This window comes from Apis dorsata, unplaced genomic scaffold, assembly GCF_000469605.1.
Source record: "Apis dorsata unplaced genomic scaffold, Apis dorsata 1.3 scaffold_113, whole genome shotgun sequence".
Classification (NCBI taxonomy): Eukaryota; Metazoa; Arthropoda; class Insecta; order Hymenoptera; family Apidae; genus Apis; species Apis dorsata.
In genome coordinates this window covers 1,007,484-1,023,577 of record NW_006263408.1, presented here as the reverse complement: position 1 = coordinate 1,023,577, position 16,094 = coordinate 1,007,484, and the positions used below count along the sequence as shown (strand labels likewise).

At 23.9% G+C, this 16,094-nt stretch overlaps 1 protein-coding gene and 1 long non-coding RNA gene across 4 annotated transcripts in view; one reads left to right on the top strand and one right to left on the bottom strand.

Annotated features, from left to right (window-relative positions):
- The window catches only part of LOC102680978 (solute carrier family 26 member 6-like), a 16,058-nt gene extending 706 nt beyond the window's left edge, over positions 1-15,352 (top strand). For 2 of the 3 annotated variants that reach the window (XM_031508944.1, XM_006612486.2), the window contains 13 exons: positions 3,754-3,867; positions 4,979-5,140; positions 5,809-5,919; positions 7,312-7,484; positions 7,578-7,745; positions 11,034-11,135; positions 11,325-11,458; positions 11,576-11,738; positions 12,228-12,404; positions 12,580-12,852; positions 13,060-13,221; positions 14,096-14,222; positions 14,925-15,352. In XM_031508944.1, the coding sequence (XP_031364804.1) occupies positions 3,771-3,867; positions 4,979-5,140; positions 5,809-5,919; positions 7,312-7,484; positions 7,578-7,745; positions 11,034-11,135; positions 11,325-11,458; positions 11,576-11,738; positions 12,228-12,404; positions 12,580-12,852; positions 13,060-13,221; positions 14,096-14,222; positions 14,925-15,100 (2,025 nt within the window). In that variant the 5' untranslated portion in view covers positions 3,754-3,770 and the 3' untranslated portion in view covers positions 15,101-15,352. Of the gene's footprint in view, positions 1-1,904; positions 2,624-3,753; positions 3,868-4,978; positions 5,141-5,808; positions 5,920-7,311; positions 7,485-7,577; positions 7,746-11,033; positions 11,136-11,324; positions 11,459-11,575; positions 11,739-12,227; positions 12,405-12,579; positions 12,853-13,059; positions 13,222-14,095; positions 14,223-14,924 lie in introns of those variants that run through there. The other variant, XM_006612485.2, reaches the window with a different exon arrangement.
- LOC102680794 lies at positions 5,763-7,048 on the bottom strand. The gene is made up of 3 exons (XR_421264.2): positions 6,497-7,048; positions 5,978-6,119; positions 5,763-5,913 (listed from the first exon to the last, which is right to left on the bottom strand). It is a non-coding gene; the product is annotated as an uncharacterized LOC102680794 (long non-coding RNA).
- Positions 15,353-16,094: the final 742 nt, after the last annotated feature.

Below are 16,094 nucleotides of genomic sequence, written 5' to 3'. Positions count from 1 at the left end.
TTTTTTTTTTTTTTGAAAGAAGAATTTTAATATTGAGTTCAAATGAGAATGTTCGAGTGCTCATAATTTCAGAAAAATTTGAAAACATATTATTTTTGACAAGTAATTTTAATGTTAAATCAATTTCTTTTATAAATGAGAGCTGAAAATTATAATGTAACGTATAATGCAAATTCAATCAAATAGAAAATGAAACTGTGCTATAATTTCGTGTTATTTTGAATTTATAATATAAAAGTATTTTATATGTATAAAAAGTTATTTCAACTTATTAATTAAACTTTAAAATCACATGATATTCATATATATAATATATGAATTCATTAAAATAATTTGTATATCATTTACACATTGTTATGATTCTTCAATGTAATGAAAAATGATATCCTAATGATATGATACGAAGAAATGAAGAATTATTTAACTTTTTATCGCAATCTTTAATATGAAAAATGAATTTTTAAGATAGTTGATGATAAGATAAAGTTTAATCGTTCATATAATTAATTTATGAAATATTTTTAAATCGAAATTCTGGGATCTGTATTGTTCATAATTTTATAAAATTCTTACTTCTTACATTATCATGGATTCGATTATCAAAAATTATTTATTGTGTATTGTGTATTTACAAATAAGATTTAATCATTTTCTTCATTATAAATATTTGTTAGGATATCTTTATCTCTCAAAAAAAAAGACATTATAAATAATTAATCATGTCATGTGTTTTTTGAAAATCATCAATATTTAATATTTACTTCTTTTCTGAAACAAATAACACGTGTATTAGTTTTTCATTCAAATCATGTCAATCAATTCTGTAATAAGATGACAAAATTTGATATATATTGTTTTTACAATAAAACAATTATGAAATTTTTTCAGCTGTACAAAAAATTATAATATTCTTAAAAAATACTTTTTGCTATGTAATAAATATGTATTTTTTGATTAATTAAGATCTAATTATATTACATATATAAAAAAAAAGATATATATATAAATTTTAATAAAAAAGTGACATATCAAATTTTATCATCTGACTATTTATTTAATATTCAAAAATAATCTTCAGAAATTATGATAATTTATAGAGAAAATTTTTATTAGTAAATTTCAAATATCTTATATTATGAATTTAATATTTTATTTTATTTTTAATACAATAATTTGAATATTATAATTATTACATAATTACTTACCTTTTTTATTTCTTTAAAAATTACAAAATAAATAAAAATAAATTTCATTAAAATATGTACAAGAATTTCTTTTTATAGACAGCAAAAAAATGAAAGATTATTCTATATACATTTACAATTTTATCAAATCATTTTATGATTTTTAAATTTTAATTATTGTTAAAAGTCTCATTATTATACATGTAACTATGATGCAGCTGAAAGTTATTCTATTGTTGTAAAAATAAATTAAAAAAGGAAAAAAAGAATATAATTTTTTCATTTTTTCTTTTCAAATAAATCAAATAAAAAATAAATTTTTTAATTTTTAATGCAAGTGAAATTAACTTCTTCCCAATAAAATAGTAGATAAATTAAATTATCAAATTAAATTATTTTATATACGAAAATAAGTAAATAAGTAAAAATATATATTTTTTTTTTCATTTAAATATCAATTATCTAAAAAATTAAATTTGGAAATTTCTCGATTATATGACTTTTTATTTGTATAATTTGATTTTTTAAAAAATAAACAAAGTTTCATTTTATAGTTACTTTATATTATAACCTCTTAATTTCAACGATCTATCGATAGTTCATTCGTATGTCAATCAGGAATTAATCAATTTTATTTTCACACTTGAATTTAAAAACAAAGGAATTCAAATAAAAAAATGTTCTTTTTCTTCTTTCTTTTTTTTTTTTTTAACTTATTTTTACACATTCAAGAATTATATTCATCTCAGTTGTACCATCAGTTAAATGTACGGACATTTTGTATACAGATCAAAACTTTATCGCGTTCTATCGTATCATCTCATTTATAACCAGTATCCATAATTATTTTTTCTTTCATTCATTACACGTTATATTTGGACGCCTAACACTTGACTTCACATCGACCACATGGCGAGAAACAGCGCGAATACACTATAAATAGGATCATAAGGATTAAAACCCACGATGACGCAATTCCGTCTCATCAAACCTAGTTTCGTTCCAAGGCAGAGGCATCAATTTCACTTTCACAAGCTTATTGCGACTCCGCTATTACATTGGCCCAATTAAGCATCTTAATCGCTACCAAATCGTACTGTCATGATCGAATAATGTGTATCATCCGTGGACTTGATACTCGTATGCTTATATACGTGTCTACATACGCGAGGGACAGTTCTTAGTCCGATAGCCGGCACGTGACTGAATTCCAATGGAACATGCACACGCGCCGAAGAGTGCGTTACTTACACGTCCGATACGTTAGTAAGCGATAGACAGTGCCACTGACTTATCATCGGCGCTTCTATTTTCTGCCGACCCGCGCTTTTTTCACTAGAATTCGTCGCGACGTTCGATCGTGCGTAACAACGCTCTTTGACTTTGAATCCAAAGTGAACCGGTGCCAAGTGGACTACGCTTCGACACCATCATGACAGGTTCTTTATAATTCTTTATGGGATTTTATCGATGTGTTATAGTATTATTACCGACTGTGGAATTCAAATTAGGATCAAAGAATTTCGAATTTGTTTGAATCTTTATTTTGATATAATTTTATTTACAAAAATGTAATTTAACTAATAAGAATTAATCGAAAAGTATGAACTAACGAGAATTAATAATTAATTAATAATAATTAATAATTAATCCAGACTAATAACAATTTTTTAAATCTTTAAATAAGAATTTTTTGGAACCTTAAATTTATCACAACTAAAATTTTATAGGATATCGTACCTTTTAAGTTATTAAACCTTGATTAATTCTTAACTATTTGGAGTTTGAAATGAACTCTGTTAACCTCGAATAAACTTAGAATTCTCGAACGAATTTAGAATTCGTGGAACCTTATGAACTTGTACTTACTAAAATCTTTCAATTGGCATATAAACTTTGTGTTTAAAGATTTTAATTAGAATATTACAATTTTGTAATAAATTATTTTTTTTATTACTTTTGATATAATATATGAACAGGAGCTAATAATATATCTGCAACAATCTCCTTTCAATTCTATATGATCATTAAATTGTTATCATGCATTTATGAGAAATCCACAATATAAATATATAATTATTACAAGTGATATGAAAATAGATAGTATTATATTTAATATACAAAATATTTGAAGACAGTAAAATGTTAGAATATCTTTCAAATAAATAAATCTTTATTTTGATATAATTTTATTTACAAAAATGTAGTTTGCATATTCTAATAATCGAGATATTACGAAACAAATATTTACCAATTATTCACTCTCAAATCTCGTTAGAAAATACGAAAAGTCACATTATGATTCACATGCTGCAGATATCTACGTAATTTTAAGTAAGTATAAAATCAACAAACATTTATTGTGAATCTTCTTTACTTTGTTTCAATAGCGCTTGTTACACTTAATGATACGAGTTATTTTTCTAAACGTTTCTCCATTCCATTGAAGGAGTTTCGAATTTCGCGCGCTATATTTCGAATCGAAGTATCGAAAAATTTCCCGCCTTCAATTCAAAACATTGATTGAACATTCAATTCAAAATATGAATAGACATTAAATATTTTACAGACTATCAAAGTGACGATATGTCGGCGATTAGTCCTGAAATAACAGTGAGAAGACCAGTTTATCAACAGGACGAGCTTAATCATTTGTGTAAATATGCCAAGCCGAATGAAGCACGTAAGTATTATGTATAATCAAAAATCGAAATAAACAATTTACTTTCTTCTTTAAAAAAATATTTGTTCAATATATATCTTATACATATATTTTGTTTAAAAGAACATTAATATAAGAAACATTAAATTATACGATTTTATTATTATAAAAATTTAATTTTATTATTATAAAAATTATTATTTAATATTATTATATATTATTCAATAATAGTATATTTAATATTTATTACAATGATGAAGAATTTTTTTTAATGTTGATAAACAAAATATCTGTAACAGAAAAGTATTTTATTTTTATAAGTTTTAAATTCTATTCAAATTATTTTAAAAAAAGACTTCTCTTAGTTTTATAGAAATTTATAATTGTAAATTTTCTAAGAAATTTTAATTTGTTATATAAAGTGTCTTAATTTTTCAATATTATTACTTGCAAGGATTTATAAATATTTCAAAATAATATTCTTCACGCTTCTTTATATTTTTTTTATCTTTCATACAATAAATTTTACAATTTAAATTGAAATATTTATTAATTTAGAAATTTTTAAAGATATATGAGTTAATATTTTTTTTTATAGAGAATTTATTAAAAAATATAAATATATAATTCCATTTAAAAAGACAAAATTGATCTTCGAATCATTATGCACTCACAATAGAATTAATAATACCAGAATGTTTTAACTGAAATATTCCTTGTTATAAATAATAATATTAACAAAAACCAAAATACCAAAATGAAGTGAGACATTCTATATATAAACAAAAACTATCTAGAAAAAATTCTATAATTGCTTTGATTATAGTGGTTTCCGACTGAGCAAATCTAACATAATAATAACATAATAATAACAAAATCGCAATGATAATAACTTGTTTGTATTAGATATATTATCCATAATTATCCATATTATCCAAACAATAAAATCTTTGCATCTTGTCTAGAAAAAAAAAAAATGAAAACTGTGAATGATTCGTTATGTAAATGTTGTATTAAAGAAAGAAATAATAGTAGAATTTTTTGTGATTGATAGCATTGAATAGCAGGGAAAAGATTTTTGTATGAAATTTTAACTTTTATAAGTCGTATTTATAACTCGTCAATGTTACAGTTTTGAAGAATATCTCGATTAGATGCAAGAAAATGAAGCCAATGAGAATTCTAAAGACTACTATACCTCTTATTGACTGGTTGTCAACGTACAATTGGAAGAACGATATATTAGGTGATATTGTTGCTGGAATTACTGTGGCGGTGATGCATATTCCTCAAGGTAAATAGGTTTGTAAAAGGTTTGATTCATCAGTAGAACATGAATGTTTATGCACTTATATAACACTTAAATATGTAAAAATATATATAATTATACAAAAGTATTTTAAGTAAACTTTACTAATTATAATATTTATCTATGTAGATTCCATTTGTTTTTAAAAATAAATTATTTACATAAAGTATTTTCATAATCTAATCATGAATAATATACAAAAAAGTACTTATAGAATTTAAAAAAACAAATATATTTGAATAATTTTCTATAAGATAAACCATAATTTTCTAAAAGATAAACCATATCATAATATCATAATCATATATCATAATTTGTACCATTATTAATATGATTATATGATGATATTATCAGAAATTGTCACATCATAAAATAAAAATATAAATGTATGCTTATGATTATATAAAATATTTGATTAAAAAGTTTTTAATTCTATATTCTTTAATCGATATAAAATTAAATTAAAATTAAAATATTTTTTATTAAATTTAATAAATCTTAAATAAATCAATCAATATCTTTATTAATATACGAAATTAAAATAGTATACTTGCTTTTTAAATATTTCCACTTCATTTTAAATAAATAAGTAAAGTTCTCAAAAGAATTAAAACATTAAAATTCGTATTATAAAGATTTTAATTATATTACAGGGATGGCGTATGCAATATTGGGCAACGTGCCACCGATCATTGGTATTTATATGGCATTCTTTCCGGTTCTTGTTTATCTCTTCCTCGGCACTTCAAGGCACAATTCTATGGGTAAGCAAGTATATTCAAATGATACAAAGTAATGTTAAAGATGATTGTAAATACTTACTCTATAATGCGCAAGCTTTAAAACTCCATTTTTTTTCATGATATTACAGCATTTGCTAATGACAGTGTTCATTTTGTGTATCAATTTTTTATATTCAGTAATTTTTTAATATACAAGATATCCTATGTTATTCATGTTAAAACTAGACAAAATAATTGCTCAAAAAGAAAGAAAAGAAAGAAAATATTATAAATTGTAAATGAAAAAGATTTATTCCATATTTTTTGTTTATTTTCATTTATAAAATTATCTCTTATCCATAATTTATTTATATACCTAATTGAGAATTTATCTATTTCACTTTACTTTAAAATTTTTCAAATTTGATTTATTCAAAAAAAAAAGCTTCAAATGAAAAATTTTTTTTTTTTTTATTTATTTTTTCATGAAAAAATTATTTCTTGTTCAGTTGTATCACATACGATTCATTATATATTAAATTGCATAATATTAAATTATAATAATTTTAAAAAATACACTATTTATATTCAACAATTTTCAAATTATTACAACATTTACTATTTCGATGAAGTTTATAGCTATTTTAATTATGTAATTTGAAAATTTACGAATCAAATAAAATTCTTATATTTCTTTTTTAGATATCAATAATTGAAGTCTCCAATTTAATAGCCGGAAATAATTTTCTCACAGTGAGCGATTCTCGTAATTTCATGACGCTTCCTTGCATCCAGTTCCTTCTAACTTTCATTTCAACTTCACTTTCCAACGTCGATTTAAAAAAATTGACACGCAATTCCGCATGGCATCCGACTGATTTTTTTATTGTCATAATGCCGCTTCGTGAATTGTTATGCATGTCTATTAGCCTAGATAACGGAAGTTTGACTAACAAAGCCAGTCATATCTCGTTGAAACGCATACCTAGAACTCTTTGTTTAATTTATGACTAATTACATATGTCTGTTCGAAGATAATTTTCTTAAGTACAAAAAATTAGCATAATTTAACATAAATATTATCTCTTTCTTCTGTAAAATAACTGTTGACATAAATATCGGTATACACCAACAATTATTGGTGATGCGAAAGTAATGATTATATCTATGTTATAAATTTTTATTGATATTTCCTAAATATATAGAAAAACTAATGCAATAATAATTTCTCTTAATTTTCTATTTTTTATTTTCTTTTTCTTATTATAACTTTTAATATAGAAAATTTTTTTACATTAAAAATTTTTTCAATTCAATTCACAGACTTGTTGAACTTTTTATGTTCTTTCTAATTTCCTGCTTTATTGATTCTGTAATTTTATATATTATATCATCGTTAAATTTAATTAAAATCACTACACTTTTGATGTCAAGGTACCTTCGCATTAATATGCATGATGACAGGAAAAGTGGTAGCAACTTACAGCACTCAAGGTCAAGTAAACAAAAACTCCACGATAGGAAACGAGTTACTAACCTCAACAAGTAGTCAATATTCCTCGGTAGAAGTTGCCACTGCGGTTACTTTCACTGTGGCCTTGATTCAGGTACAATCATTTCGATCTTCCACAGCTGATCAACCTGAATTTAAACCTAATCGATAATTATTTATTTTGGATGAATTTTTTTTAAACTTTTAGTTGATAATGTATTTGTTGCGATTGGGAGTGATCGCAGCGCTTCTGGCGGACAGTTTAGTGAGTGGATTCATCACTTCTGCAGCGGTTCATGTATTTACGTCACAGTTGAAGGATCTGTTAGGATTAAAGAATATACCTAGGCGCAAGGGACCTTTCAAATTAATCCTTGTAAGTATTAATCTTTAATATATCTTTAATCTTTAATCTTTAATATATGAGATGCTCTAATTTATAAATGAAGTTAATCATGTTAATTTAATATGAATTCATAAGAAAGTTGTTATAACAAAAACATAATAAAAAAATAAAATTAATCTTTATATAAAATACTTTAAAGATATTTAATTTTAATAACTTTAATAACTTTAACTTTAACGTAATATAATATAACTATTATAAAATTCATTTGTTATTATGAATAATTGTATGTAATATTCATAATAAATTAATGATTTTATTTTTACTAAATGCAAATTAACTAAAAAGTTATTATAACAAAAATATGACTAAATAAAAAAATTAGTTTAAATCATAGATGAACAAAATTTTTTTAAAATCTATCTTATATTTAATATAGAATTGCATGTGTATAAAGAGAAAATGGGAAGTTGATTCAAAGTCAAGGGTCAAACAAAATTTATTGAGGAAGATAAAATATCATTAAATTAATCGTAACTGATACATCGTTACGACCTTTAGTAATCGATTGTTCGATTCATCGACAACTTTATGTACTTTCTCTTTAACGTAATATAGGAAATGAATTAAGTAACGAGAGATACGAACAACTTTTTGTATATATACTAAATATGTATACTAAAGTTTAAATTGAAATATTATTCCATTTTTCAAATTTTAAATATTTCTAAATATAACTTGATTAATGTTTCTTAAATTAATTCCTATAAAATGCTTAAATCTCCTTAAAAAAACAGAATTAAATTTTATTTAAAAAAAAATTGATTTTACATTCATTAAATTTTTTTTATTATTTTCAGTTAATCATAACATAATAAATTTTAACATTTATTAAATTATAAATATCTCTAATATTTTTTAATATTTTAGTTCACAATATTTTTTTTAAATAATTGATGTTAAACACGTAATCATAATTTAGATGCCAATCTTTTAATTTTGTTTTAATTTCATAATTTTATATATATATATATATATATATATATATATATATCAGTTCACGGAAGAGTCAATTAAAACTTTTCTATCTGATAATACCGTTTGTAATCACTATAATAATCAAACAACTTCTTTTATTTTTTTATCGCTATAATGACTGTGTATTCTGTATACATAGTAATCATTTTATCGTATTATCAAGTATCGTCTTAATATAATGAAAAAAAATATAGATATTTTATTATAAACGATAGAAAAACATTAATAAGTTAATATGTTTCAAATTAAGTTTTGTAAAGCAACATTATATTCCAATATTCGAATAATTATAGAGTAGTTGTTCAATTTTTAGAAATTCACCAATTTATGTTGATAGATTAAAATTGATATTAATATGCATATCGTTCATTATTAAAATATAGCTTGGGAACAATTAATTTATTGGATACAATATTTCCACCATTTTTTTATTTGAATAAATAGATTAAATAAGAAATTTTGCAATTTTTCTAATATTTTGTATAGTGATTATAATTGATAAATATTATGATGTAGAATCTTATTAAAAATAAAATTATACATTATAAAAATTAGAATTATATAATATTTCATTTATTATTAAACAAAAATCTCAAAAGAATTAAATAGATTATGAGATTATTTTATATAATATAAAATAATAAATACATATGAAATACATATTATTGATGTTTGATATTTTGGTAAATTTATTATAATAATAATAATATGTGAATTTTTGAATGTGAACATAAACATTAATAACTAAAAGAAAAATTCATCATGAAATTAATAAAAACTACAAATTAAATAGTCTATTTGAGAAAAATATTTACTGAACTATCAACTGTAAAATATTAAATTAATTTATTAGTAACTATTAAATTATTTAATGGTATGTAATTATATGTTACAATACACACATTAAAAAAAGAAAAGAGAAATCTTCGTGGCTTTTAAAAACTGAAGGATGAAATGTTCATATCCTTGGTACAATTTTCCATGAAAATATCTTTTATTTCCTATATAAAAACAATCAAGAACTATAAGAATTTTCTATCGGATGTTTTAAAACTTGTTTTTCCATTTCAATATTTCAACTGTTGGAAAGTCAGTAGAGAAATTTCGTTTGGTATTTCATATATTTGGTGTCTGTAATAGTTTCTTGTTATCATTCATTACCGATCAAAATAAGAAATAAAAATCGGATTCCATGAAATAAATATGGAAGAAGTAGGAAATGACAAATCTACACGCATAACATTCTATGTCTTTTTTATACGAAAGGAAACGATCAGTAACGATTGTTACTTTTTTTACTTTTTAATTCTCGTTTAATTTTCTAAAAAAACAAACCGGAAGTGCTACGAGTTTATTTCCTAAGTTTTAGAAAAAAAGAGAAACTTTTGATAAATATAATTACTTGTTATCTTACCAAACAAAAAAAGAAAATTATAATAGTATTATACATATCTAAAAGCAATAATTTTAAATAAAGTTATGTATTAAATTTATTTATTATAATCAAAGTTTGTCAAATAAAAGCTAAAAAAACGATGACAAAATTTGAGATGAGTGTAAAATAAAATCAAATATTTTATTTTTTATTATTTCTAACAAATTTTGAGCATTCTATTTATTAATTTTTCTTTATCCAAAATTGTGCGTATCAATAAATATTTATTAAATATAAATAGTTATTTTTCTAATATTTAAAATATTAATATTTCTAAATTTTTGAATAATAGTATAATTGATTATAATTTTATTATTTTATTAATAATAATTGAGAAACTTAACAGTTTTTTATTTAGATGGTTTTTAGCAAACTCGACATTACGTAAATTGTAGAGAAAGCGTTTTAATAAAATCGAAGACCTTCGTAATTTTTTTGACTCATTGATCAATTTGATAAAAAATTCGCAGGAAAATTATTCGCAAGGTTTTCCAGTTATTTTCAGTTACTTAGGCATTTCTTTAACAATATAATTGCAAGCAATAAGCATAAATAATATTATTACATTTAATAGCACTTTCACTGATTGCACTTACATAAAGGGTTTGAACTCTTAAAACATATAACAATGAATAATGTCACTTATATAATCTTTCATTTGTTTTCATACGTACATAGGTACATAGATTTTGTTTTAAAAGCTTTAAAAAATTACAACACATAAATAATATTAAATTTCGAATATTCAATTTAAATTTATTTAAATTTAAAATTAATACTGATATTTAAATTTAACTTGAAAAAGTAATATCTCACATATAAGCAGTTGTTAAATATTGTTTCAGAGTTATGTCGATTTGCTCAACAACTTTCCATCCATCAATGGGATCGCCCTCTTGGTGTCTTGCGCCACCATTTTGATTCTCATCGTCAACAATGCCTTAAAAGTCATTTTAAAATTATTTAAACTTAAAATATTTAAAAAAAAAATAAAAGCATCTTTTATTAATATTGAAAAAGTTAGACTTTTGGATGTCAACAAATTTTATTTTTTTATGCACTAAAATTAAATTTAAATTTTTCAACTTTGAAATAGAATGATTAAATATTAATTTTTATAATTATAAATTTCACAGCCAAGATTCGCAAAATTCAGCCCCTTCCCAATCCCAATAGAAATGCTGGTAGTCATTATAGGCACAGTCCTCTCTGTGTATCTGAATCTTGCAGACGTTTATGGAATTGCAGTAGTTGGTGACATACCAGTTGGGTAATTAAGTTTCTCGAAACTGTTTTATTGTTCACCTTACATTTTTGTATCGCGTTACATTGAACGTGAATAACGTCCTCGAGCCAACTTTCTCTTCAATTTTTTTTTTTTTTTCAGTTTACCAGTTCCAACCTTGCCACCATTATCCTTAGTGCCGAACATTCTAATAGACAGCTTTGTCATCACTATGGTGTCCTACACTATATCCATGTCCATGGCGCTCATTTTCGCGCAAAAGTTGAGCTACGAAGTGGACTCGAATCAGGAACTAATGGCACAGGTTTGAATATTACAATTCAAACTGTAGATATCATAATTTCACTTTTAAATTTTTAAACATTTTTGAATTTATATTTGATATTTTTATTTTATCTAGAATTTAAAGTTAAATTAAAAAATTAAAATTAGAGTTAGAGTTTTAGAATTCATGAAGTAAAATTCAAAGCTTAATTAATTGGCCACTTTCAATTGATGAAGAAATTAAATTCAAATTAATTTCAAATCACAAATTAATATCACATTGTTTAAAAAACGAAACAATAATGATTTGTTGATTCATTTGTTGAATGCATTAGAATCAATGAAGGAATTAAAATTAAATAATTCAAGTCACAGACTTGTTCTCATTCATCAAAGTCAATCTCTTTGACCACGAAATTAACAATAGTAAGACACCAATCAATGTCACGGTCGGTGAAAGGAAATGCAAACTCATTTACATAAGAAACAATAAATTATTCTTATTAACTGTGTTCTCAATCACTTCTAGGGAATTGGAAATCTAGTCGGATCCTTCTTCTCTTGCATGCCATTCACAGCTTCGCTCTCTAGATCCCTGATTCAGCAAACTGTCGGTGGACGAACCCAACTGGCTAGCTTGATATCCTGTGGCATTCTGGTTAGCGTTTTATTATGGATCGGCCCCTTCTTCGAGCCTCTTCCACGGGTAACTCATAGAAATTAAAATTTCTCCTTGAAATTTAAAAAAAAAAACATGAAAAAGAAAGATTATTCAAACAAAATTTTATTTAAAAAAAAAAAGAAAATCATAAAATGATACCATGGATCTGTGTTTATCTCTAATTATTCTCTTCTCTAATTATTTATATTTTCTTCAACAGTGCGTTCTAGCCAGCATCATCGTGGTGGCTCTGAAGGGGATGCTGATGAAGGTGACAGAGTTCAAAAGATTCTGGAAGCTGGACAAGATTGACGGGATCATTTGGGCCGTGACATTCACGACAGTGATCCTGTTGGACGTGGAATACGGGCTTCTGATCGGGATCGTGTTCTGCGTTGGCAAATTGATCTTCTTCTCCGTTCACCCTTACACCTGTTCACTCGCTCTAGTACCTGGTACCGAGCTTTATCTGGATACCAAGAGATATAAAGGCGTACGGAACAATGATAGTCTCTCTTTTTTTCTTGTTTCTAGTTCATATCCATTTCATCGAGTTGAAATGAGAAATCAATATATCAATATATCAGCAAAGAGAATTTATTTCGATTAAGACAGATTTCCTTTTCTCGAGGCAATTACGCAGGCCGAATTTCGATTGGGAAATGGATATGGCTAATACGGAAGTCGTATTTTATTATAGACCGTCGAGTTACCAGGCATAAGGATATTCCATTACTCGGGTAGTTTGAATTTCGCTTGCCGACAACATTTCCGCGATGAAGTGTACAAAGTTGCCGGACAAGTACCAAGAAAGGAACCGAATGGTGGCTTTAAGCATGATCAATTGAAGGAAGTTAAGAAGGTAAGAAATGTCATGGCGAGATTAAAAGAAATACGGATTTTCACTTAGATCACTTTAGAGATGATGTAATAACAAGTGTGTTTAATTTTTTTTTAATTAAATAAATAAAAATTTGTAGAACTTTTCGCTATAGAATCTTTTAACAATAACAAATTATAGGCATTGATAATATTTTATTTTACTTGACAATTATTGAAAGTATTATAACTTTTGATATCTTGTGTTTTTAATTCTGTGATACTATGTTTTCATGGAATCGTTTAATTCTTTGCTTCTTTTTTTTTTTTTTTTTATTGTAGAGTAAATAGATTTTATACAGGATATTAAAATATATCTTTTAAATATATGATCCATGAATATTAGGGGATTCACATATCTTTCTAGTAAAAATAATAAAATTTAATTTACATTTATCATAAATGATAAATATAATAAAATCATAAGTCATTAAAATTAAGTTTTAGTGTTTTTAAATAAAGTATACAAAAGAATTTTCTCAAATATATAACAAAGATATTCTCAGTGTTAATTTATATTAAAAACAAAGCTTGATAATATCAAATTTTTTTGGAGTCTGTAAAACTTTGTAAAACATCATTTATGTAACAAAAATTCAGATAATGCCGGCGAGTTAATTTTTAATTAGCAATCTAAGTTTTTTAAGGTAAATTTAACAAATTTTAGCAATAAGAGCAACGAAAAATTTTTTTAAAAAAAATATAAGAAAAATCAAATGTAATTATCTAATGCAAAAAAATAAGGAAATTTTTTAAATCGTCAAAAAGAAAATAATCATTATATCAATAATATTCATATTGTATAATTTGGAAAATTACTAATACTTCCAATGAAAATTAATTTCCTTGTGTCACAGCTGAGGGCTCTAATTCTGGATCTTAGCGCTCTCAGTCACATAGATCTAGCAGGCGCATCTAGCTTGGGACATCTGATCAACGAATACTGTGAAATTGATATACCCGTGTACGTGGCAGGATGTTCTGGTAAGTAAAAGTGAAATTTCGTAACCAGAACTGGAGAAAATTTGAAATAGATTATAAGAAATATTGAATAATAGAAAAACAAAATATTTCTATAAATAAATATTATTTCATATTTTATTTCATATATCACGAACATGTATTATTTTCAGAATGAATGTAATATATTTTAATTTATTCTAAAATGATTAAATAAATTTCAATATTTTATCTCAATGAATAGATTGCAGATATTTATGCATTTATGAATAAATATACAAAAGTTTGAAAATAACGCATACAATATGCAAAAATATGTAAAATATTTAAAATAAAATACTTATTATGATATTTAAATAATAAATGATATCTTTATTTTCCATTCTCATTAATTATGATAATGGAAATATGAATTTACATAAAAATCTGCAATCTAATATTATATAATAATGTTAAAATTAAAAACTGTTTATTTGAAGTATTATATTTTCTTATGTTTCAATAAAATCGCTATTAAAATAAACTACTATTTGAGATATTACAGCTATCTCAAAAAAAAAAGTTTATTCGTAAAATAATAAAATCCAATAAAACTCGAAGAAATATTTATTTCTCGAATTTATTTCAAAAATCTATTTTCCCCAGTTTCATAATCGAATCGGAAAACGGTTCTTAATCGATACGCGGCACAATGAATTCCGGAACAATGTTTTGAACATATTGTAGGACCTGTATACGAGATGATGAGAAAGTGCAACCTGTTAGAATACAAAAGCGGCCTGTTCGCCGCCTTCCCCACCGTAGCCGACGCTGTGCATTTTGCAAAATGTAACACCGAGTCATCGTCCATGCCAGCATGGAGCTCTTCAATGTACGAGGATACCGTTGTCGCAAGGCTTTGATTGGGAATACTAATCACGATTGTATGCGGCAAGTTTCATTCATGGTTCCCAGGAAAAAATGCTCAATTAACAAGTTTGATTGAGAATTTCTTGTTATTTCTAAGAATTGGACTGATGGATGGAGAAGGGATTTGTTTTAAAATTTTTTTAGAGAAAGAAAAAGAGAGAATTTAGGAGAAAAATATTATAGATGAATGTAATAATATTGGAATTTATATTATGTACAGATTAAATATCTGGTAATAATGAGTATTATATATATATGATGTAATAGAAATTAATTCAAACAACTTGCTCAAGAAAGAATATTGTCAAAGTTACACGTGTTCGTTGATTAATTAAGGATTTTATTAAAAGTGTTAACTCATAATTATTTATTTAAAAGTTTTATGTTTTCAATGATGAAATATTCTATATCTGGATAATTCGATTTGTATTTCTATCATAACAAAATCAATAATTAAATAATAAGATAATTTAAAATAAAAAGAAAGAGGAAAATAAAGCAATGCAACGTTTAGTAATAGTAGTAGTAGTAAATAATTGTAGATAATAATATAATTACGAAAAAGAAATGTATCAACGCAATATTCCAATACAAATTTCTTTTGATATATTAAATAGTTAGTTGAAGAATAAGGTTGTTTTTAAACGAAATATTTTGTTATAAGATATTTTATGTATACAGAAATATCAGAATTTAAAAATATAATATCGAGTCGAATGATATTTCTAAACTCAGTATTTTTACAATAATATAAATATCTTTTAAGAGAATATTTTATATTTCATAAGATGAATGAAATAAATAATATTTATAAACATATATGTTATAAAAATTTTTATTTATTTATTTAAATTATTTATTTAAATTTTTATTATTATTATTATTATTAAATCTAGAATTCATATATTTATATAATTATAATTAATATTTTTAGTTTAAAATAAAAATTTTGTGTTTATTCATAATATCAAAATATATTCTTATTTA